The 24,949-nt window shown below is 45.3% G+C and overlaps 1 protein-coding gene across 1 annotated transcript in view; it reads left to right on the top strand.

The window, feature by feature from the left end:
- The window catches only part of LOC146180232 (aminopeptidase NAALADL1-like), a 192,368-nt gene that overhangs the window by 10,944 nt on the left and 156,475 nt on the right, over nucleotides 1-24,949 (top strand). Inside the window, exon 2 of the mRNA XM_084580354.1 lies at nucleotides 20,525-20,720. Coding sequence (XP_084436480.1) covers nucleotides 20,525-20,720 — 196 coding nt within the window. The remainder of the gene's footprint in view (nucleotides 1-20,524; nucleotides 20,721-24,949) is intronic.

The following is a 24,949-nucleotide window of genomic DNA, read 5'->3' as shown; positions in this document are numbered from 1 at the left end:
ATCAGTCATGCTGCCATTTTGGATTCAATTGACATGCTCCATTTACCACTTAGAGTACGCAATTTTGTAAAATCTTTCCTTGAAAGTAGACAATTTGCAATACGCCTCAATAACGAGGCCATAGGATCATTTGTCCCTCTTAGCGGCGTACCCCAGGGATCGGTGTTGTCAGCAACATTATTTAATATTGCGTTTATCTCACTTGCATGGCGGTTACATGAAATTTCTGATGTTAAATTCTTAATATACGCTGATGACATCACGGTGTGGAGCACACACAACGACTTACTGACTCAATCATCGGCCCTGCAATCAGCTTTAGACATTACGTGCACATATGCATCTTCCATTGGCCTTGAACTTTCCGTCAGTAAAACTACGTTCATATCAGTCGCCAACCGCTGGGGCCACCGTAAACTATCGGCAACTCCTATTCGTCTACATCTATCCGGAACCCCACTTCAGGAAAGTCCAACAGTAAAAATATTGGGCTTAACAATTCATGAGTCAGGAACTGGAACTACATGGCTGTCTGGCGCTAAAAAACAGGCGTTACAGACACTGGGTTTAATTAGACGCATTGCTCCAAAAATGGGCGGCGCTCGCTCAGATGTTGCGAGACAGTTGGTGAGGGCAGTTGTGCAACCGCGCCTTGTTTATCAAGCCCAATTTCAGCATTTGACAAGGGCACAATGGGATCGACTTGAGGCTATAAATCGAGAGGCAATGAGGGTCATCACCTGCCTCCCTCGCATTACACCAGTCGTGGCGCTCCAAGAAAACGCACAACTAAACACAATAGATGAACTGGTGCAGCAACGACGTGATGCACGCAAGCTTAAGGCCACACTCTCTCACGCAACGTGCACTCTGAAGGCTTATGCTTCGAAACATTCAATACTACCACCGCCACTGCCAGTTCTTCCTCCTTGGCGTTTTGTACAGCTGAGCGATAACAAGCCAACTGATTTACACCGACCAAGAACACAGGAAACGGCGTCGTCACTTCGCGACCGAATTCGCCCGCTTGCCACATGGTTCCATTATAATTTACGTCGACGCAAGCATCAAAGCCTGTGAAGTGATAACAGCAGTGTACTGTCCTAGCAAATCTTCATTGAACAAGACGTCAACATTTCAATTACCGGAGCCTCCATCTTCTTTTTGTGCGGAACTGCTTGCAGTGCAAGAGGCGCTTCGCTCTGTGACCGCCATTCCCATGCTTCCCACGGCCCATATTATCATACGTACAGGTGCTCTCCAGGTGACAAAGCTACTTAGACGAGTTAGTAGTAGCCCGGAAATCTGCCAGAACATACACAGTCTAGCGGCTCGCATACCAAATCCAATTCGTATTGAATGGACCCCGCGTGACCTTTTAAGGGCTCAAAGCCAAGTAGATTCTGCGACCCGCCTTTCAAACTCAACATCGACATCGCCAAACCTCATAAAATTGGACAATGCCACCCTGCTTTTAACAAGAAAGGAGCACCTCCGGCGCCGTACACGTGCTCTTATACGTCCGTGTACGGTAAGCCTCCCCCGCGCGGTCTAACCCGTGCAGAGGAGGTGGCGCTTCGGAGGATTAGAGTTGGGGTGGCCCTAACACCAGCAGTGATCCGAAAGTGGCCACAATTTCGGTATTTATATCCACACCCTGGGTGCCCCATCTGCAAGTCAAGAAATATAGAAGCTGACATCCATCACCTACTGTGGGATTGTCCAGCGTTGAAGCCAACACGGATCCGGCACCTGGTGGCAGCTGGCCTCTCCCCCAATAATCCGCAGTCATATGCTGTTTGGACACTGGGACCGCATCATCGTTCACTCCTCGATTTCATTGCATCAGCCAACCTTTTTTCATTTATTTGACCACACCCTTCATCCATCATAACATTCATTTTATGCCCTGAGGCAATAAACTTCACAAAAAAAAAAAAAGCGGATCATTAGCGTCCCCGGGTTTCCGGTTGTACACTCATGCAGCTTGCTGGTCATCTTCATACAAGGTCACGGACAGGTTCTCTGCACGACTATACTGTGCTCGACCTTCGGAGGTCGGTGCAATATCGAAGATAGCGCAAATGATAACTCGCTTGCATTACGAGCAGATCGAGGTGAGTGCGAACCTGCTCGTGAATGTGATCTGTTTGTCTACGTAGCGCGCATGCCGGCATCGCTCACATGCCTCGTAACAGCGGTGCTCGCCGCACACAGTGAAGACAGTGACCTGCGCCATTGTGGGAATGAGTACTGTTACGACCGTGCATCCGCATTTGCGCGCTCTATTGTTCGTCTGTGGGCATGAATAAGTGCTGTGGATATGTGGTGATGGTCCAATGGCTCTAAGTGAGCCTGTTTCCAGGAATCCTGTTTTGTAAGCCTGTTTTACTTTGTGGACACCCTGCAAATGCCAAATTGACCCTGTCAAGAGAACGTCTAGAAAACCACAAAGAAATGTCCCCCTGCGGGAGATAGCCGGAAGTGCTTTCGTTCAATTGTTCACCCTTCCCGTCGAGAAGCGCTATGGTCAAGTAAGGAATGCCTATTGTCCAAACGAGGCGACAGAGTGACACGTCCGCTGACGTACAGGACAAGAAACGAGCAAGGTGATTACGGCCATTAGAGGATTTCCTGGGAATGCCGGACAAGAAAGGAGCATGACGCATACGGCCATTAGATGATTTCTCGGGAATGCAGGAAAGATTTGAAATTGTCGAAAACGGACAATGCTGGGAGCGTATGCGGCGCCCACGTGCACTTGGGTTTCTGAGAAGTAAATCCACTTGCCGGAACCAGCTGCCTATCGATTCTTGGCTGAAGAATAGAAATGTACCTCCTCGCCGTTCCCAAGCTTTTCCCGCCAACAAGTGACCAGGCTCAACGAAACAATGCCGGGCCAGTCAGTGCTTCAGACCATCAGTGCAGTGATGTGTTCGATTGGATGCCGATATCTGAGGGGCGTGCCCTGGATTTGGTTGGTCAGCATCTTCAGAGAGGGGCTGGACATAGGGGTTTTTAAGGACGCTGCAGAGCACGAAATGTCGCTCTGAGCCCTGGGTAAACGGCTCATCCAGTCGCTTCTCGCTATGAACTCTTAACGCTTGCCATTTTGCTGATGTACCCTTCTTTTTCGTGTAAATAATCTTGTAAATAAGTTTCTCAAAGTGCCATTAAACCTGCTTGTACATATTTCACCAACTTCGAAGATTCAATCCTACTTCAACCCCGAGTCTCTGCACGCTACCAAGTGAAGGCCGGGTCGACGTAGCCCCAGCGTCACGACAGTACCCGCGCGCCTGCACCGATGGTTGGCAGCAATGGACGCCGCTCAGCGCAGGCGAGAAACGAAGAACAAAAGGGCTGATGTGCGGCAACATCAGCACCCCCGGACCCGCCGGCGCCTGATCATGGAAGACAACTGGCTGGCAAAACCGGGCAGCTCGAGTGGAGAACCCCAGAACAACTCTATGAGTCGTGAGCCGCTTCAAGGCTTAGCTAAAGACGACACCACCGGGCAACAGCAGCCATCTGGTCATCGCCTTAGACCACGAGGGGTCAGGCCTCCATTACACCGCCTAGGGGACGTTTCCGAATTGGGATTATGGCCTCTTCGAAATCTCGGAACGTTCCCGACTCCGCTGGAAAGTAATTTTTGGACTAAGATGGTCTATGAAAGAGAATAACACTTGCCATCCACCGAAGAGGGGGAAAAGGCGGACCCTTCCTACTAACTCTTCGTTAGTAGCGAAGGCTGACCGCGTCTTGTACGCGTATACAAGCGGAATGCAGGCGTCAGACGTCACTTAAGCCATACGCCTATATCGACGTCCATCGTACCTTTGCAGAAAATAGAATTGGTATGGACCACGACCGGCTTTATTATTCCGGGCGGGGTTTGGACGTATCTTTATACACTAATTTAAAATGAAATTTTCGCCACACATCGGATGCTTAGCCCATTCCCGCCAACAACATGCGCATAGTAGCACCTTATAATATCCCACAGTTGCCTCCCAATTAAAAGATGCCGCCGGATCATTGGAAATTCATTTTGCTGTTCGACCTTTTACAACATTCGCATACCCCTATACCGAGCGCGTTTATAGATCCACATTATTATATAGATTTAGTACATTGAAATGTACACGTCTCGTGGAGTGTATTTTGATCTGATAATATGTTGATATTCAAGGGCCTTCTTTTTCTTTTCAGCCTTTCGAGCTTACGTTGCCACAGTCATATAGCACTAACCTTGTTGCAGGTCTGTGTAAAAAAAAAAAAAAAAAAAAAGTCCTAATAACAGCATAAAATACGCAAAAAATTAGGTTTCCATTCGTTAACAGATGTGAACACGTGGATCATACCTCTTCAAGCTTATTTAGCCGCTGTGCTTGTGCAGTTTCCAGTTTAAAAAGAGGATGCTCTCAAAAAGCAGGGCGCATGAGGAGCGGACGTCAGTGGCAGTCCATTGACTCGGTTCTCTCCGGCAGTCGCTGCCCTGTTCTTAAAGCGAATGACGTTAAAGCGAGGCAGGAAAGAGACGCGAGAGGGAAAGAAGTGAACCACAGAAGAGCGCCGGGAGAAGAGTGTCGCTGAGACGACCTCGTCTGCGCAAGGCGGCTCTGAGTGCGTACCCTGTTTTGGTGCTTTGGCATCAACACGCGCGCATGCATATATATTGAAGCGACGAGCCATGCGCGCGGGTCAAAGTTGACATCATGCGCACTTCAGTATTCATTTATTTATTACAAGTTCCTGCAGCGCCCGAAGGCATTATTGCACGGGGGGAGATGACAAGTAATCTTGCTGGGAACGCCAGTGATAAAATATATAAAAATGAAGAAAATAACAGGACACAAGTGATAACGAGGAATGAAAAACATGCATCTAAAGGGGGCAACTGCGCGACGAACAAAGTGATGAAAACACTCAAAAAACAAAGTAATGAAGGAAACACACGCAAGAGAACTGGGCGCCACGTCACACATCCGATAAAAAAGCCCGAAATAAATTTTCAGTGCAACACTCAGTGATGCCAGCTGGCAGCCGGTTCCACTCATTGATCGTCAGTGGAAAAAACGAGGTTTTATACACATCTGTGCGGCATTTTATTTCGCGGATCTTCCACTGATGATCAAGTCGTCTAGACAAAAAGTGAGGTTGAAGCAGGTACCGGTCTTTGTAAATGCTGAACTTTCCAAAGTAAATGCGATACATGATCTGCAGTCTGAAATGTTTTCTGCGGTGAGCTAAAGATTCCCAACCAAGATGATGTTTAATAGACGTGACACTAGATGAAAAATTATAATTATTAGACACAAATCTGGCAGCATTATTTTGGACGCGTTCGAGCATGTCTGATAAGTAAATAAACTGGGGATCCCATACAGGGCATGCATATTCAAGAATTGGCCTTATGTAAGTGAAATACAGGAGCTGCTTGACATTTGACTGCGCTTTGCTTAAATTACGCTTTAAAAAATTAAACATTCTGCAGGCTTTCGATGTAATATGCTCAACTTGTCTCGTCCACGTAAGGTTAGAGGTGAAATATACGCCGAGATACTTATATTCAGAAACTTTTTGCAGGGGAACATTATTTATTGAGTAGCAGGTCGGTAGAGGGGAACGCTTACGAGTGAACGAGACAAGCTTGCATTTTGAAATGTTCAAAGACATTTGCCATTTTGAGCACCAGTGCTGGATAAAATTTAAGTCTCGCTGAAGTTTTAATGCGTCAGAAGAACTTTCCACAACATGGTAAAGCACACAGTCGTCAGCATATAGCCGAACTTGGCAGGTGAGGTCAAGAACAATATCAATAATAAAAATGAGAAAAAGAAGGGGTCCAAGGACAGACCCCTGGGGCACACCTGAGGAGACGTTCACGGAATCGGAGTTACAACCGTTAATTACAACACGCTGCATGCGGTCTTGGAGATATGAATGAAGCCAGTCGAGGATATTGGGATGCAGACCAAGGCAACGCAACTTATGTAATAATAGCACATGAGGTACAGAATCAAAGGCTTTTTTAAAATCCAGAAATACACAATCAATTTGATATCCGTGGTCAAAAGAGGAAAACAGATCATTACTGAACTCAAGTAACTGGGTGGTACAGGAAAAACCCATTCTAAAGCCATGCTGAACTGGCGTAAAGAAGTCATGAGAGTCAAGGTGTTTCATGACTGCACTGTAAATTATATGTTCCAATGTTTTACAACACACGCTAGTCAGAGAAATGGGTCGGTAATTAACAACTGACATTTTCGAACCGCTTTTATGCACTGGGACAACATTAGCATTTTTCCAGTCATTTGGCAAACATGCCAAGTTAAGCGATGTTTGGAACAAGGTGACTAAATAATGAGCAATTTCGTTCGCACATGATTTTAAAACAAAGGTAGGTACACCATCAAGGCCGCTGGCGGAGGTGGCCCTGATGTTATTAAGCAGTTTTGAAACACCCTGATAAGTAAAAACAATTTCAGGCATGGTTTCTGTAATATATTCACGAGTGTTCGGAAGTTCACCGATGTACGCTGGCGCAAAGGCAGACTGAAAATATGCATTAAAGCGGCAGGCTTTATCACCATTAGTACTAACAAGGTCACCATCAACGTCTAAGTTTGGGATTCCGACTGGTTCGCGTCCGTTGTGTTTCAGAAACGTCCACAATTCCTTGGGATTACTACGCAGTTTAGAACCCAGATTATTAAAGAAGTTATCCTTATGAGCTTTAATTTCAGTTTTTAGTGTGCTGCCAAGGGCCCGAATTGACTGCAATACAGCAGGGCAACGATTCTTTTTATACGATTGAAGAAGGCGATGTTTTTTCCTGACAAGCCGTCTGATTTGTCGCGTGATCCATGGTTTGTCGCGGCGCCGCTTACCAGAAAGAAGTTTTGTTGGGATGTATTGATCAATTAGGCTGCCCAATTTATTTTTGAATACCTCCCAGAGTGAAATGCAGTCTAAACTCTGACTTAGAGTAATAAAATTGGGAAGGAAGGAAGTAAGTTCGTTATTCATTGATGTATAATCGCCCCTGGTAAAAACAAAGACTTTCCTAGGGAGACCTTTTGGAATTAAATAAGGAAAATGCCTAACATTAGCAACAACACAACTGTGATCACTTATTCCTGGTATGATAACAGTGCCGCGCACTACCGATGGTCGGTTACAGAAGAGTAAATCTAACACTGAAGATGAGTGCTGAGTTTACCTAGTAGGCTCAGTGACGTACTGATATAGATCATTAGTAGTAACTAATTCACAAAAAGCCAAAGACAATGAAGATTGATTCGTACGAAGAGGTTTGTAGTCAACCCATTTGAAATCAGGCATATTGAAATCCCCGCCAAACAGAAAGTCATTTTTTAAGCCAAGCAAGAAATCAGACAGTGACCTGAAAATGTCAGGGTTGGTAGCGGAAGGGGGACGGTAGACGGAACCAATAGTCAGGTCCCTTCAATTGCTTAGGCGTAGGTTACACCACACTGATTCACAGCCAACTAGGGGCGCTGTTATTGCTGAAGAGCGAAAGCATTCCTCAACTAGCAGAAATACCCCTCCACCATGCAAGTGTCGGTCTCGACGATACACGTTATAACCAGTTGGGAAAACTTCCGGGCTCAGAACGGAATCATCCAGCCACGATTCAGTGCCAATTATAACATGAGGCTTAACGGAGGAAACATGGGCAGCAAATTCATCAGTTTTATTTTTTATACTCCTGCAATTCACGATGAGAATTGTCAATTGAAAATTTGATGATGCCAAAGGCGTAGAATGAAGAAGATCAGGCCCATGCTGGTGAGCGGGCAGTTGCCTCCCTTTTTGCTATTCCCTAAGCTCAACAACTCGGTCATGTTCACAATCACAGACAAAGCACTTTTTATTTACGAAAAGCTTATCAAATCGCAACTTCGAAGGAAAAGCCTGATCACGAGCGTATTGTGAAAGCTTGAAACGTGCCTTTCTAACCGCAGGCGTGAAGTCTTCGCGCAAGGCGAACTTAGTATCCTTGAGCCTAAAACCACTAGGCCTGCCGCGATTCATTAAAATCATATCGCGGTCATCATCTTTCTGTTCATCGGCCGCCCCGCATAACAATATCTGTGCTACCAATTAACGCTGTCATGCAGTACCAGCAGTGAGGGAACTTCCTTATCCCGTCTGCAGCGCGCACATGTATGCACACGCTTGCCTTTTGTTTCAACAGCATTGCGAGCTTATACTCTGCTCTGCCAACTGGAGTGTTCACAGCAGGCTTTTCACCCGCTTTGAAATTGGATTATAGGCAACCTGTTTCTCATGATTTAACTGCCGCTTGATGGGACATTTTTGAATTACTTACTCGGAGTTCGAATTATAAGTGCGCATGGGAGCAAATCGGAAGTTAGAAAATAAACGAAATTTCGAGTTGCGGTGCTTGGAACTAACGCCCTCCCCTCCCCCTTAAAAAAAAAAGAGAGCAAGAACTATACAATTCTATGCAGTATTTCGTGTCAGGAACCAGACATAAAAGGTAATATATACCTCATAAAATAAGACTACGGATATGTTATTTTTATTGCTAAAATGCTGGACAGCCGCTAAAATAAAGGGGAATAATGTAATTTTGTTTCGGAAAGACTACTCGTGGTTGCGACGTTAACGTGACGTGGAGATCGAGCGATATATGGTTTCTATATAGTTGCCATTACTTATGCACGGCATGGTGGAAATATCATGTTGGGTACACGAAATTCATCACATATCTTTCCGACAGAAAGTTTATTGTACTTCTGACATGCATATGTCACTACATCACTTGTTTATATCGTGAAACGTTGTATTATGAACACACGGATGAACATCGCATCTTGTCGTGTGATGTGTTCGCATATATTGCATGCTTTACAGCATAGAACATGCTTCGTATTGCTTGGAATCCTTTGAGGGTGATACACATGTTGATGCCGAGACATATATATATATATATATATATATATATATATATATATATATATATATATATATATATATATATATATATATATATATATATATATATATATATATATATATATATATATATATATATATATACACACACGAAGCGGTATGTACCGCACCAGCTTCGAGCGTGGACACTCGTGATACCAGCGATCAAATGCACCATTGCGAAAAGATGTGGTAGCTTAATCATCCTGTATACATAAGCAATAGAACTGACAGTTGAGCTAGTTGGTGCATTACTTTTTAAAAACGCTGTTTCCGTCTACTCGCTTGTGCTATGTTTGTTGCGCTGTGTATTAAAAAAAAAAACTGTATACATAAGCAGCGCACCATGCACCGAGTCATGCTCACATGCTACTTGCATTTCTTACATATTTATATCGGAAAGTTGGGATCAAATGGATCGAGTACGCTCACTCCCTTTTAATTAGAACTTCGACTTTTATTAGAACTGACACCTGACTCCCGTCATCACTACGCGCAATAATTAGGTTTCCTTTACATCGCACCCCACGTGACTCGCATGAAATGGAGATGAGAATGAGTAAATTTCCATACCCTTCCCATTCTATAGATTATCAAGACTTAATTGAGGCATGTATATTTGCCACATGCAATACGCGTGCATATTATACATCTACAGTGCCGATATTACGTGAGACCATAGACGTTACTTGAGCTTGTGATTGGTTTACTTGCTCCCATCTGGTCAATACACGTGTTAAGCTCAGTGCTCTAATCGCAGCTGTGTGTCAGATGCTGCTGCTGATGTTGCGTCCACGAAAGCGCGTCGTTTCATATACAGGCGATGCAAATTGACAGCCACACGTGCGATCCGCTTCTGTTCCCGCTTCTGACTTTGCGAGCGGCCCACAGCGTATATACTAGACGCGCATAATCGCTCTTTATAAATAAGGTCGCCGGGCAGTTGCGCGTGGTCGACTTCCGTCTGCAATATAGGCGCGTCGGACCGCGCCCTTCAGTGTTCTTGAATCGTATCGGCGATAAACAACCAAATAAATCAACAAAGAAAACGGAAAACCCACAGTCGCGAGAACGGTCTCTGCATGACGACCTTCGCCAAGGCTTCGCACGTGCTCTGTGCGCATGCGCTATGATCGTCTGTCCTCCCTCGCTCTGAATCGCTAGTTTTGTGCAGTGCTAAAGAATTGGGGTCCTTTGATATATGAGGAGGCATGTACATACGTCGACGCAAACTATAATGCTGCTGTTGTATTTAACTTAAATTAGGGGCGCTGCTTTGAGTTTAACTATGCAATACACATACTTAACCGGGCTGTAATATGCATAACATCTCTAAAGGCTTCGTGCGAGCACTGATGCGCCAAATATGTCAAAACAGCATCCGGCTCAACCTCTTCGGTATCGCGGAAAACGAAAGACAACCGGGCGGCAGTTTAGTGGGACAAGAGAGCCGCGTATGACGTCACGAAGAAGTAATGCAGCGTGACGTAGCTAGGCCACCTGTTCGAGCGGACCTCACGAAAGCGGCTGTCCCCTCAATTTCATGCAATGCACAACGCGTGTATTTATCATATGCTGAGCTGAGTGGACATCTTGGGGTCCGTAGCTATGCAGACCCGGAGTTTTGAACATATAGACAAATGTTTCGTGTACTACATCCCCCCAAACCCCTCTGACCCGTTTTGTGTCAAGAGTAGCCGTCGGCATGATGGCTCGTCTTTGATGGTTGCCAGAACCACGCGAAAAGGAAGCAAACAGCAAGGACTAAAGATAGCATCTCACAGTACTTAGCCAGGGACATCTCTCGTCGTTATAGGCTATAGGTTACTAGCGCAAATACCATAACGGAAACACAGGAGACGAAGACGACACGACTACTCGTCGGTAACACTGGAGAGGAAATAAAGAAGTATGAATGAAGAAAAAATCTTTGTTACGAAAGCACCTTAATGTAGGAAATGATGAAAGCGAACGTTTGTTGTCTTCCATTTTTGTCTGGTCCCAGAAAGTTTAGTCTATATAAGCTACGCGTTTGCAGAAAGGTATACCAACTTTCGTCACCAACATGGTTTATTATTATTAATTACATATTATCGATTCGCTGATATCGATAATGGTGGCCAAGAATGATTCTACGCATGAATATGAATATCTTCTGTTCCCCGTAGCATAGTGTAGCGCAAATATATGTCAGAACACCTCCTGTTCTGGCTACTGCGAATAGGTGCAAAAAGAGGACGACGCGTCTTTCTCCGCTCTCGAATACGGAGCAGACGATCGACAGCATTGTAGGGAACGTGGTGCCGCACGAAGACCTCCTTGCGAAAGCACCAGGATAGCGGACATGCATCGAAAAAGCATGCACACGTTTCATGTACCAGGTGTAAGCATATAAAGCGCATGCTATGCAGCGCTTGTCGCCTACAAAAAAAAAAAAAAAAAAAAATTGTACTTCTGCGCAAGGCGCCGACGTCTAGGCGCGCAACTAATGTATGGCGACACGGTGCTCCTACAGCCATGTGTGCCTCTGTGCAGCGGCGGCGAAGAGATTAGCAGCAGTCGGGCCGACGCCCAGATCACACCGCATGCATGCACACGCCGATGGCCGGACTGGCCGCCGGCCGGCGTCGCGCCCCAAGGCGGCGGCGTAGGCCTGCAATCACCGTCGCTGCGTTGGGCAATGCCCAAGGAAACGTTACGGGCACGCCTCGCAAACACCGCCGCTCCGATTGGAGGCGCCTACTGCAGCGCCGTTCTCTGACGCGGTGCGTGCAACGGACAGATCGCTGCCGCTGCAGTCTAGGATGCGTGGATTGCTACCAGCCTATGTAAATTCGTTATGTAGTATGTATGTATGTATGTATGTATGTATGTATGTATGTATGTATGTATGTATGTATGTATGTATGTATGTATGTATGTATGTATGTATGTATGTATGTATGTATGTATGTATGTATGTATCTGTGTGTGTGTGTGTGTGTGTGTGTGTGTGTGTGTGTGTGTGTGTGTGTGTGTGTGTGTGTGTGTAATATGTGTGTGGCATACAACTGTGCATATAGCTTAGAAATAACCGCTTCACCGTCAGTAAAAGCTGGCGTGCAGGTTTGTCAAAACGCGTGATCTCTCCACTTTTGCGCAAGGGTGCACGCATGTGTCCACAATGAGTGTTTGTGAACGTGTTTTTGCATGTATATTTGCGTATACGTGCGTTGTATTTGTGTTTATGAATGATGCGTGTAAAGGAAAATGGTTCTTAGTATATGGTGCAGCACGTGCGGCTAGGGTTAGAGTCCAAGTGAACAGCAATAAAGAGAAGGCACAAATAATGCGGTGGCCAAGAGTAGGGCAGAGTAACGACATTGCGGGAAGTTGACTTTATGATATTGTGTGGCCGCGGCTTTCGAGAATCGGGATGACTGGGGAGAGGCATTTGTCCCGCAGTGACCTCAGTTCATAGGATGTCGATGTTGCTGATGGATATAACTGAGACATAGTCATAACCTTTTTGGTGAAGGATACTGAAGATTAATAAAACGTGGTCAAACTTAGCTCACAGTGCCTTCACCCCTTTAAAATCTGCACGCAATTTCAAACTCCAAACAGAAAGTAAATAACTGAACATGAATGCACTTTCAGTGATCGCATGCATGGAAGATTAGTTTCGTGTATATACAAAGCATGATACACACATGGATTAACATGTTTGTATCGCCCTTTCTGTACGTTGGCCTCGTCTTCTGCAGCTTATCAAAGGCGAACACACTGAGCTGTATACCGCTGTAAGGACGGTATTGTCCGCGACGACCTTTTGTTCGTTGCGGACGACGCGCATACGTCACTCGTCCGAGGCGCATGCATGAGTACAGTGTACACGTATACGCCCGTGTGTCCGAACGTGTAACAGAGCGGGCGATCGTATATGCGTGTATATATACTTACTGCATCACCCAGGCCATAACTGTCCGCCGTGCGTGATGTGCGACCCCCCATTGTCGCGCGCTTACCGCGTGGCCTCGCCGCTCCGGAGGTCGCTCTCAGCTCGAAAAGGAAGCCGTTTCTGCGAGGTAGCGAATAAAACGGGCGCGGCTTCAGGTCGTAGTGAATGTCGGGCAGCACAGTTTCCAAATGACACGACAAGGGGCCATAATGTACCGGCACCGAAATAATACTGCAGTGGGGCAGCTGGAGGCTGTGGAAGCCTGCTCGGCTGTGGGAACAGGATTTATAATGCGGCTTGTGCGCATCTGAATCTTGAGGATGAGGTCCCACTTATTGTCTCGAGGTGGTCACAGCTCCACCACATGACAATACGTTGACTTCACTTGGACATTAAAGATGGCTCAATTGCTTACCGACTTCCCTTGAAAGGGGTATATTACCAGAGACAGTCGGGCTTCCAAAGCGTCTGAAAGGAAGTATTGGGAGGCCAGGAATGATGACGAGGGAAGCTTTCATTCTATACTATATGATACGCTTGCCCATGATGCAGGCTACTCTTCCAAATCGCCATGGCAACAGAACATGACTGCGGGTAAGACTGTTCCTATACGCCATTTTTTGTATATCATCATTTTTTGTTCCTTCAAATATTCCTCTTTCGCACGTAAAAAAAAAAAAAAGAACAAAATGACGAGGAACATTTTTCCACCGACTGTGACGCCCTGGCAGACATGGCGGAGTTCCTGTAGGCTCGCGGCATGCAGAGCTTTTCTGCTAAAACGAGCGCGAAAGAACAAACACTGTTCTTTCGCGCCCCTTTTACCATGAATGCCTACTAACTCGCCCAACTTCTTACGTTAGAGTTTTACTGGACTGGCATCATGGCCTTCCAGCAATTGCTGGCTGTATACGGCTGTGTAGGAAAATCAAAACTTAAAAATCCTGGAAGTGAGTTCATGTTTCTTCTGAGGCTCAATAATTGTTCAGCGAAATTCTCGTGCGTGACGTATACTATTAGGTACGAGTGCTTGTACATAAGGCGGATGTAATACGGAACAGAAAGAGAAACGGCATGCGCTCGACAAAAACAACCAGTAGTGAAAAAGAAAACAAACTGCACAGTAGGCGTATGCTTTCGAGTACAGTTTGCCGGTTTATAAAGTATGCAAGGATGTATGAAACCCTGTGCAACAAAACAACAACAAAAAGTTTAAGAATAGCTATACAAAGAAGGCGCCATGGCTTATGTGTTTGGTTTTTGCCACTTGAATACATGTAAGCATTGCTGCCTGCGCGAGCTTTCAGTGCTTGTGTATATAGGCGACTTGTGCGTCTGTGCATATATATATATATATATATATATATATATATATATATATATATATATATATATATATATATATATATATATATATATATATATATATATATATATATATATATATATATATATATATCATCATCAGCCTGACTATACCCACTGCAGGGCGAAGGCCACTCCGCGGTTCTGTGCTAGCTGCATCCACTTGACCCCTGCGAACTTAACCTCATCCGCCCACCTAACTTTCTGCCGCCCCCTGCTACGCTTTACTCCCCTTGGAATCCAGTTTGTTACCCTCAGCGACCATCGGTTATCCTCTCTTCGCACTACATGACATGCCTATGTCCATTTCTTCTTCTTAATTTCCACTAGAATGTCGGTAACTTGAGTCATTTCTCTGACCCACTCTGCACGCTTCCTATATTTCTTAATGTTACCCCTACCATTTTTCGTTCCATAGCCCTCTGGGTTGTCCTCAACTTAAGTAGAACTCTCTTGGTTAGCCTCCACGTTTCAGCGCCATAGGTGAGTACAGGTAAGATGCAACTGTTGAAATACTTTCCTCGAGCGATACCGGTAAGCTGCTAGTCATAATCTGCGAGTGCTTGCCAAATGCGCTCTATTCCAATTTTATTCTTCTTGTTATTTCCTTTTCATGGTCTGGATCTGCGGTTACTACCTGCCCTAAGTAGACATATTCGCCTACTACTTCCAGTACTTCGCTACCTAATGTAAACTGCTGCTCCTTCCCGAGGCTGTTGAACATTACCTTAGTCTTCTGCATATTGATTTTCAAGCCCACCTTTCTATTTTTTCTGTCTAGGTCATCAATCATTATTTGCAGTTCATCCCCCGAGTTGCTTAGCAAGGCAATGTCATCAGCAAATCGCAGATTACTGAGGTATTCTCCATCTACCCTTATCCCTAACTGCTCCCATTCCAAGTCTCTGAATACTTCATCTAAGCAAGCTGTGAATAGTACTGGGGAGATTGTGTCTCCTTGCCTAACACCTTTTTTTTTTTTATGGGAATTTTGTTACTTTCTTTATGCAGAACTATGGTTGCTGCGCAGCCATTATATATATATCTTCCAACGCTTTCACGTACGGCTCGTCTACCCCCTGATTTCGCAATGCCTGCATCGCCGCTGATGTTTCAACGTAGTCAAATGCTTTTTCGTAATCAATGAATGCTATGTATAAGGGCTGGATATATTCCGAGCATTTTTCTATCACCTGATTGATGGTATGGATATGATCGATAGTAGAGTACCGTTTTCGAAAACCTGCTTGACCCTTTGCTTGATTGCAGTCTAAGGTTGTCCTGATTCTATTAGCAATTACCTTAGTAAATACCTTATACGTAACAGACAGTAGGCTGATTGGTCTGCAATTTTTAAGGTCCTTAGAGTCCCCTTTCTTATGAATGAAGATAATCTTTGCATTCTTCCATGGTTCCGGTACCGTCGATGACACCAGGCACTGCGTATACAGGGTCGCCAGTTTTTCTAACACGATATCCCCCCCGTCCTTTAGCAAATCTGCAGTTATCTGATCCTCTCCAGCCGATTTCCCCCTTTTCATAGTTTCTAATGCTTTCTTGACCTCGTCCTTCGTCACTGGTGGAACGTCTGACTGTTTTTCCCTACCACCAATCTCATTACGGCCCTGACTACTTTGGCTACTGTAGAGATCTCTATAGAACTCCTCGGCTACTTTGACTATCTTATCCATATTCGTGATGACGTTGCCCGCTTGTCCCTTATCGCATACATCTGGTTTTTGCCAATGCCCAATTTCTTCTTTACCGCTTTAAGGCTTCCCACGTTCTTTACAGCATGCTCAACTTTCTCCATGTTATACTTCCTTATATCAGCCACCTTGCGCTTATTGATTAGCTTTGATATCTCGACCAATTCGATCTGGTCTGTTGGATTGGAAGCTTTCATTACTCTGGCGTTTCTTAATCAAATCTTTCGTCTCCTTAGACAGCTTACCGGTATCCTCTCTAACTATCCTACCGCCTACTTCTACCGCACACTCAGTAATGATATCTCTGAAATTATTGTTCATTGCTTCTAGGGTAATGTCGCCATCCTCGGTTAGAGCTGAATATCTATTCTGTAGCGAGATCCTGAATTCTTTTGCCCTCCCCCTCACCACTAATTCGTTGATGGGTTTCTTTCCTACTAATCTGTTGCGTTCCTTCTTCAGATTTAGGCTATAATTCGGGACCTCACCGTCCTGTGGTCACTGCATCGCACTTTCCCGATTACCTCTACATCTTGCACAATGGCGGGGGTTGAACACATTATGAAGTCAATTTCATTTTTAGTCTCCCCGTTAGGACTTTTCCATGTCAATTTCCGGTTCTTCCGTTTGCTGAAGAAGGTATTCATGATTCGTAAGTTATTGCGCTCTGCAAACTCAACTAGGAACTCCCCCCTGCTATTCCTAGAACCAATGCCATAGTCACCTACTGCCTTGTCTCCTGCCTGCTTTTTCCTTACCTTGGCATTAAAGTCGCCCATTAGTACAGTATACTGCGTCTTTACCTTTCGCATTGCCGATTTTACATCTTCGTAGAAGCTTTCAACTGCCTGGTCATCATAACTACATGTAGGTGCATAGGCCTGTACAACCTTCAGCTTATACCGCTTATTAAGCCTAATTACGATGCCTGCCACCCTATCTTTAATACTATAGAATTCATCTATATTACCCGCTACATACTTATTGACAAGGAAACCTACTCCTAGTTGTTGCCTCTCTGGTAAGCCTCGATAACACAGTACATGCCCATCCTTCAGTACAGTATATGCCTCATTCGGCCTCCTAACCTCACTAAGCCCTATATGACATTCCATTTCATACCCTTTAGTTCCTCTAACAGCACTACTAAACTAGCTTCACTAGCTAGGGTTCTAGCGTTAAACGTTGCCAGGGTCAGTTTCCAATGGCGGCCTGTCCAGCGGAGCCAGAAGTTCTTAGCACCCCCTGCTGCATCACAGGTCCGACCGCCGCCGTGGTCAGTTGTTTCGCAGCCGCTGGTGTCTGAGGGCCGGGGTTTTATGGAGCTTATCATGAGAGGTTGCGGCCAATTACTGCACCAGGGTGGCCAACTCCTGTTCTGGTGAGGGAGTGCGTTGCCGGAGGTGTCACCGGCATCAGGTCGCACCCCACACCTGTTTATGCAATTCTATCGACACGCGGATTTTTTTTTTTTTTTTTTATGCCGGTGGAGAATTGCGCGGCACCGGGATTTGAACCCCGGTCCTCTTGCATGCGAGGCGGATTTTCTACCGTTATGCCACCGCTGCAACCCATTATATACATATGGCTGGATTCTAGTCGAAGCAATGTGTGGGTTGCTGCATGCAGTGCTCCCACAATATTAATCATGGCCAGTTTCAGTGTGACAACCACTAGAGAACCAAACCCGAGTAACAGTGTAGACATGGCACAAGTGATAAATCAATTGTTTCACATTCATGCATGCATGTAGTAGGACGCTTTAACCTGCTTTGTATGGAAGTATTGCACGCAGCACATAATTTCAAGTTCCAATTTTTCTCACTTTAGTTGCTAATTGGCAGCATTAAATGCTCCTGCTTCATCTGTGTTAGAGGAATAACAATAAGCATTGCATTACAACCTTTGCTCAAATACTTTCATACTATAAGGATAAGCAAGCTATATCTTCTAATGAAAGTACAATTTATTGAGTAAGGTAAATTAGGCTTCTAGTGGCTTGGGCAATGGAGGCATGATAGAAGACGTGTATGTATCCATGCCACTTTAGGGATATATAATACACACTTAAACGCTGCAGTGCTAGCAGCAGAAGAATCAACAAAATTTTACTATTAGTATACGACATACCAAAATCCAAATGGAGAGGAGAATTCATTGTACAAAGTTACTTTATTGCCGTAGTACAAGTTCAAAGTTTAGCATACAATGCTATCTCACGATGTTATTCGGGTTATTAGAATTTCTTAATTGCCAAATATAAGTTAAATGCTCAGCTTACAATGCTCACTTCATGAGGTTTTTCACCTTATTGAAAATTTTCATGCATGCATGCAGGAAGCTATTGATTGCAAGCCGAATAGGAGCCATTCCATGTTAACAAGTGTGTTGGACCCTTCGGAGCGGATACTTGATGCTAAATAAGTAAGCCGACATCAATGCAGTCAGTTCTTCCGCATTCCCCCCCGCCGAACAGACTATGTTCGTCGACGTTCAGCTGAAACCTTTCAGCATACTCTGGTTTGGCCCGCTGCACCCAACCCAGGGCGTCTGTGGACACTATTCATCCTGCGTTTGGCAAAGCGAACCTCTTTAAATAACAAGTATCATGATCAGAAAACTTCACGATCAAAAACTTCATGAAATGTTTAAATTTATCAGGTATATATTACCTGTGAATGCTTTGCACCTCGGCTACCTCATGTCTTGCACGATTGCTGGAATTTTCAAAAACTTACCCACATTCAAACAATATGATATCCTCACTGCCAAACCACATTTGAAATATAAAAATAAATTCACACGCTACATGACTAAAAATAGTTTACTTAAAAACACAATGATCCCTCTATTCCTGTATGTAAAACCCCACACAATAATTTCGGTATTCATTACACATACTAAAACGCAGAACCAAAATATGCTTGGGATGATGTGCCAATGACAGCTTGCATAACAATAAACAGTCAAGTTGAATCTGTTTGGTAGGTGAGGGATTATTGATCAGGTAGACATCCTGTGAATGGAACATATTTGGAAGCTTAACTTTGTGAACACGCAATAATGGCAGATGCCAAAACCTCCTTACTTTCACTTCCAATAAGAAATATGCAAAAGTCGATAACATATCCACAGTACTAACAAGAAGCAGCATTATAGAGTAAGCTGCAGATGGCTTTAACGTATATACATTTCCCATACTGTTTGGTTAACTCATCACCTTATATGATTATGGGCCATAGAAGTCTAATGTGAATAGTGGTTTGGTTAAGCCATAACTTATGGCTTAATAAAACCACTATTCACATTATACTTCTGTGCTTACCGGCTAACGTGTAAGACTGTACCCCATTAGTACTGAAGGCAACGAAAGGTCAGAATATGGCTCAAGTTTAGAATTTAGACACTTGTAAAGCATGCCATGAAAAAAACCTCACAGGTCACTTATCAACTTTACTTTTCAAAGATCTCTTGTAGCTGACAAAAAGCCTAAATATTATAATGGACAGCACTCCAGTCAGGATCATTTATCCTTCTGATAACTAGTAACACAGTTTTTAGGCAATGAGTATAACTTGATGCACCTAAATGAACTGCATATAGGTCACACTTGTGTGCATGCACACATGGCCCATGTATTACACATAATGTCTTGCATGCTGTTCCCTTTCTAAACAAGACAAAAGAGCTCAATGTATATTGCATCTCTAAGCCCTATGACACTATAAAACATACCCGTCTAAGCTAGTTTTGGCATCATATATGGTCATGCCTAACTGCCATCAAATTCCAATGACATAAGCCAACTGTATTTCAATAAAAATAAATACGGATACACTTGGTCCAGTAGCGAAGCCATATATTGCCATATTTCTAAACTAATTCTTTATGGCTTTAACTAGGCAGCTGAGACATTAACTTTTGACATTTTTCGGTGAGAAAAATTGATTTGTCCACCTTCTAAAGATTCGGACATTCAGAGAGTCATGTTTCAACATTTGGACAATAAACACAACATTGTGTTTGCTAGACGAGGCTGTGAATTTGAAGCGTTTTTGTTGCCTTCCCATTGGTTGCGCGGGAACCTTGTACATTTTGCAATTAAAATATCTTACACTGAGACCCTTTCTCACGTCCCATACGTTGTACGCATACAATGGCAAAGCACTTACGACGTGTCCGCATCAGTGCTGGCTCTATAATGCCAGCCTCAAGAAGCAAGTGCAGGCCAGAAGCAAGCGTAGTGGACAAGCTCAATTAATCGTGCCAGCATGGTACTTTCCTCGACCTTTGTTAAACTGGAAATCTTTGATGAACTGTGGGACAATAGTGTGACGAAGAATTCAGCAATTTTTCTGAGGGACGACGACGACGACTTTGAAGTGCGGTTAACTGGGCTGTGCTGCATTAACTGGCTATATCAAGCCCCGTATAACATCTTGGTGGAGGCTGCAGTTTGAGTTTGAGTTGAGTTGAGTAGTTGCATGCTACATGCCCATTGCTGCCGACCCAGCAGATACCGCCTCGTCTTCAATGGCTCCACAAGCCGTCGTCATGGTCCAGCCCAGCGACCCTGGCCCATTCTGTGGCACTGACGACAACGTCAACGACTGGCTCGATATGTATGAGCGCGCCAGCGAAAATAATCGCTGGGATGCTACTCTGATGTTAGCCAACCTTATCGTCTTTTTGACAGGCACAGCGCGCAAGTGGTACGTCACATATGAGCCACAACTAACTTCATGGGAACTTTGCAAGCAAAAAAACACTCTGGGGTGTTATTTTTACGTCTTGTCCTTGCCTACCGCGCCGGAGCATTTCTTGAGGTATGGATCACCAGCTGGCCTACAAAACAACCTTTCTAATGCATGATGTGTTGTAAAGCCCTTGAAAAACCTGCTCGCAGCCAAAAATTAAAGATCACTGCAGAATCTGCATTGGAGTAATGCGAAAGCTCGGATGCTGCTGTTGGTTGCTTCTGGTTGCTTCTAGTTTCTTAATTCGCTTCTTGTTTACCTATTTTAGTCTTTAGTACTTTTAAATTGCGTGCCAATCCCTTCCCATGCCATTTTTTGGATGCACTTCCGGTTGCGTGACGTCACATCCTTCACGTCACCTTATTTGACTGACTTAACTATTTCAGTATTTGATACATTCAAATGTGGCGCCAAGCCTCTGACCAATGAGACCAGTTTTGCCTTCACTTTTACATTCCTTACCTCTAATGATTACCGAATTAACATATTGGCATAATTAATTTTTTAGACATTACGTCACTCTCTATCGATTCACACCGTTCATTAACCTCTATCACTTCTCAATTACTCGCAACTGCTGTGAACACGATTTTGCGTTTTGCCTCTAATTAATTACCTAAATAACTTATTGGCGTAATTAATTTTTCGAAGACATACATAAATAACTTATTGGCCTAATCATTTTTGACACAACATTACGTCAACCTCTCATTAACCTCTATCACTTCTCAATTACAACTGCTGCGGACACGATTTTGCTGACGTGGTCTGCGGACGCGGCCTGCGGACGCGGTCTGCGGACAGAAATCTGTGAACATAGCGAATTAATACTTTGGCATTAAAAGACCTGGCGTCACGCGCACAAACGGTCACGGATCGGTACGTTGCATACATACAAGACGTTCTCGCTTTGTGCCGTAAAGTTGACAAGGACATGACTGAAGAGGACAAAGTCGGCCATATCCTCGAAGGTATTGCCGTCGACGCCTTCAATCTTTTACGATGCAAAGACTGTGCAACCGTCGATGCTGTCTTATAGACATGTCGCCTCTTCGAATAAGCTAAATTTCGTCGGATATCTCCTCATTTTGATTGCCTGCCAAACACCGCTGCTAGTTCCACCTGCGCTGATTCAGCGACTTTAAGGCGGCCTTCTACACAAGACAACTTCACCCGCATCGTGTGCCGAGAATTAGAGCCCTGGCAACTGTGGTTCCCAGCGCTCTTCAATTACCTTCTAACTACGTTGCTACAGTTTTCTTGATAAAAGAAGTCGTCCGCCAGGAGGTTGCAAACATGGAGGTCTCCACAGGCCACACCATGGACGGACACTCCCCTTTTCCAGAACTCCCTGTTATTGCTGTTACCATGCACTACCCGACTGGTTTCCACCCCCGGTAGGGCTATCGAAATGACGCTGAATGGCGAACCCCTGACGACCGTCCCATATGCTTTTTATGTCGTCGTGTGTGACATATCTCCCGCTACTGTGCACTGCAAGCCGTTGGTACACAGCACCCCGCTTCTTCAGCAATCGGTACAACTATTACCCACCACGCCCATATATGCATCGCATTTTACGCCTCAAGCACTCGACCACGTCCCTCCCGCACCGACCCGAAGCCGCTCACCGTCTCCGCAATCCCGTCGCTACCGCTCTCCTGTTTCCCGCCGCAGCTCGTCGTCTTCCTATACTGGACACGTCGCGGGAAACTAGGAAATGCAGCTCCCATAGGTGACGCTCCGTTCTCGACCCATATTGCAAATCCTCTACCGACCTCTGCTCTATCAAGTAACTTGATGATTATTTCTGTGGATCCATAGTGTTTTAGTTCCTGCCCTTAGTGACACTGGTGCCCAAGTATCTGTCAGGAGCTCCTCTTTTCACCGTCGCCTAAAGAAAGTAACGGCTTCAGCCACGACATCCACCGTCCGCTTAGGCGACGACAGTTATGCTGCTGTAGCCGGCATGTGTACTGCTCGTGTAAGTGTTGGTAATCACCATACTTCTGTTTTTTCACCATTCTGCACAGCTGTCCTCAAGACGTAATTCTTCGGATCGACTTTTTATCTGCTCATTCTGCCCTCATTGACTGTTCTGCTGGTCTTCTGCGCCTCGACCTACGTATATCTGCTCAGAGGACCTATCAAGCCCACCTCGCCTTCGCTCCGCCACATTCTGTTGCCTGTCACCGGCTGCCATATATGTCCCTTTAGTGGCCTAACATTTAGTGATAACATTACCATAGTCCGAGTTCAGCGCCTTGGAAAGTCAACATGCATCATACGTTGAAGGGTACTGCATACCAGCGCATGTCAAGGTCGGGCACTTTCGACATTCAGTTCGACCATTCGTGCCTAAACCACTGCAGGAAATGCATGAAGATAGGCCACGTGCCATCGTGTGCACCAGATGTTCAGAGGCACACAGTGCTGATGTCTGCCGAACGAACGCCTTGAAGTGTGCCAACTGCAGCGGCTCCCACGACTCATTCTCGCGAGACTGCTCTCGGCTAAAGACTGAGAGGGCAGTACTGAGGCAAATGGTGCGAGATCATTCCTTGCACAGAGAAGCCACTGCAAAGGTGCGTCGACGTCGCTCGCACCGAAAATGATCAACAAAGAAGGCAACAACCGTTGAAGAGAAGGCTCCAAGTGCTACTATGGCTTGTCCAACTCCGCCACCACCTACAGTAAACGCAGAAATCCCACCTTCTAGTGATGCTAGCACACCTCTTGGCCATCACTATCGAAGCCTTCTATGCGCACTAGGCCAGAAACATTGCTGCCATCCAAATGTCCAACACCTATAATTGAGCCAGCGCAACGACAACACTCCGACAGCAGCCAAGATCTGCAAGTGATTGTTATGCTCATGTCTCTGACGAATGCCATGCGCAGTTTGCTGTCAGCAGCGAACGCTCTGCAAGTACTGAACGCACTATATCCAGTTCTTGTGGCCTTACAAAATTAGGCACCAGGACTTACCTCTTCACAAAAAAGTCAAGCAAGCTTTTATTTTTCAGTGGAATTCCCGTGGACTTCATTCTCGGATTTCAGATATTTGACGATATGTCTATCAAAACAATTTCCCCATTCTCGTTATTTGTGAACCGAACGTATCGAAAATTTTGCGAATATCCGGTTACGAGGCATTTTCTTCGCATGCGTGCAACATAATTAACAAAGTCATCGTATACATTTGACCTGAACTAACATACGTGCTTCATCCGGTTCCTCCGAACAATGATAACCAGTGTGTCTGCATGACCGTGAAGAGCCGCGCCATGACGTTTACACTTGTGGCTGTGTACCTGGCGTCATCAAGCCGCTTTGACACCGAGAGACTGAGTGACCTGATGGGTGCCACAAGTAGTCCATAGATTATCACAGGAGATTTAAATGCCCACCACCCTTCGTGGGAAGGTGTTAGGATGAACCTTAGGGGCAGAAAGCTCGTCTCCTTTGCCTCGGACTATAACCTTCATTGCCTTAATGACGAAATCCCGACGTATATTAGAGGAGTGAATTATAGCAGCTGCCTGGACTTGACTTTCGTTTTGAAATGCCTTACAAGATGCGTCCGCTGGTTCTCAGATATTGAAACCCATGGGAGCGACCACATCCCGACCTACCTTACCATTACCGGCCATATCATATTGCCACCTGGTGTCCCCATGTTCTTGCTGCGCCTGGAAGAAGAGGACACTGAAGTTGACTCTCGCGTGCTGTGTGCCGGACTTCGCCTGCTGGTACAGCTTCATCCCGTCGTTTTAGTCAAGTCTAGCCCTGTTGTCCGTGACATATTTTGGTGTCGGCGCAGGGTATCGATCCCAGTATATGTCCCGCACTCCTCCGCATACCCAGGATTCAGGTCCTGTGCCAATCGACACTCCTGTTCACCGCGCTAGCCGGAGGAACCTAGGCCTACCACCTGAGCACGGGCCGTTGGAATTCACCACCGCAGCCGCCCCTCGACCTTCCATGCAAACTCCAACGTACTACACTCTACAGAGCCCACGACTGCCTAAGGCTTTCCACGGCTGTCAGACGGAAGACGTCGAAGACTGGCTCGCCCAGTTTGAACGGGTCGCCGCATTTAATCAGTGGGACGACGCCGCAAAGCTGAGGAACGTCTTCTTTAGCCTGGAAGATGGCGCTCGCATTTGGTACGAGAATCGTGA

This window comes from Amblyomma maculatum, chromosome 9 (genome assembly GCF_055883805.1).
Source record: "Amblyomma maculatum isolate TAMU_Amacu chromosome 9, ASM5588380v1, whole genome shotgun sequence".
Taxonomy (NCBI): Eukaryota; Metazoa; Arthropoda; class Arachnida; order Ixodida; family Ixodidae; genus Amblyomma; species Amblyomma maculatum.
Note: the sequence above shows the minus strand (reverse complement) of the source record. Positions and strands in the feature narration are given on the sequence as shown.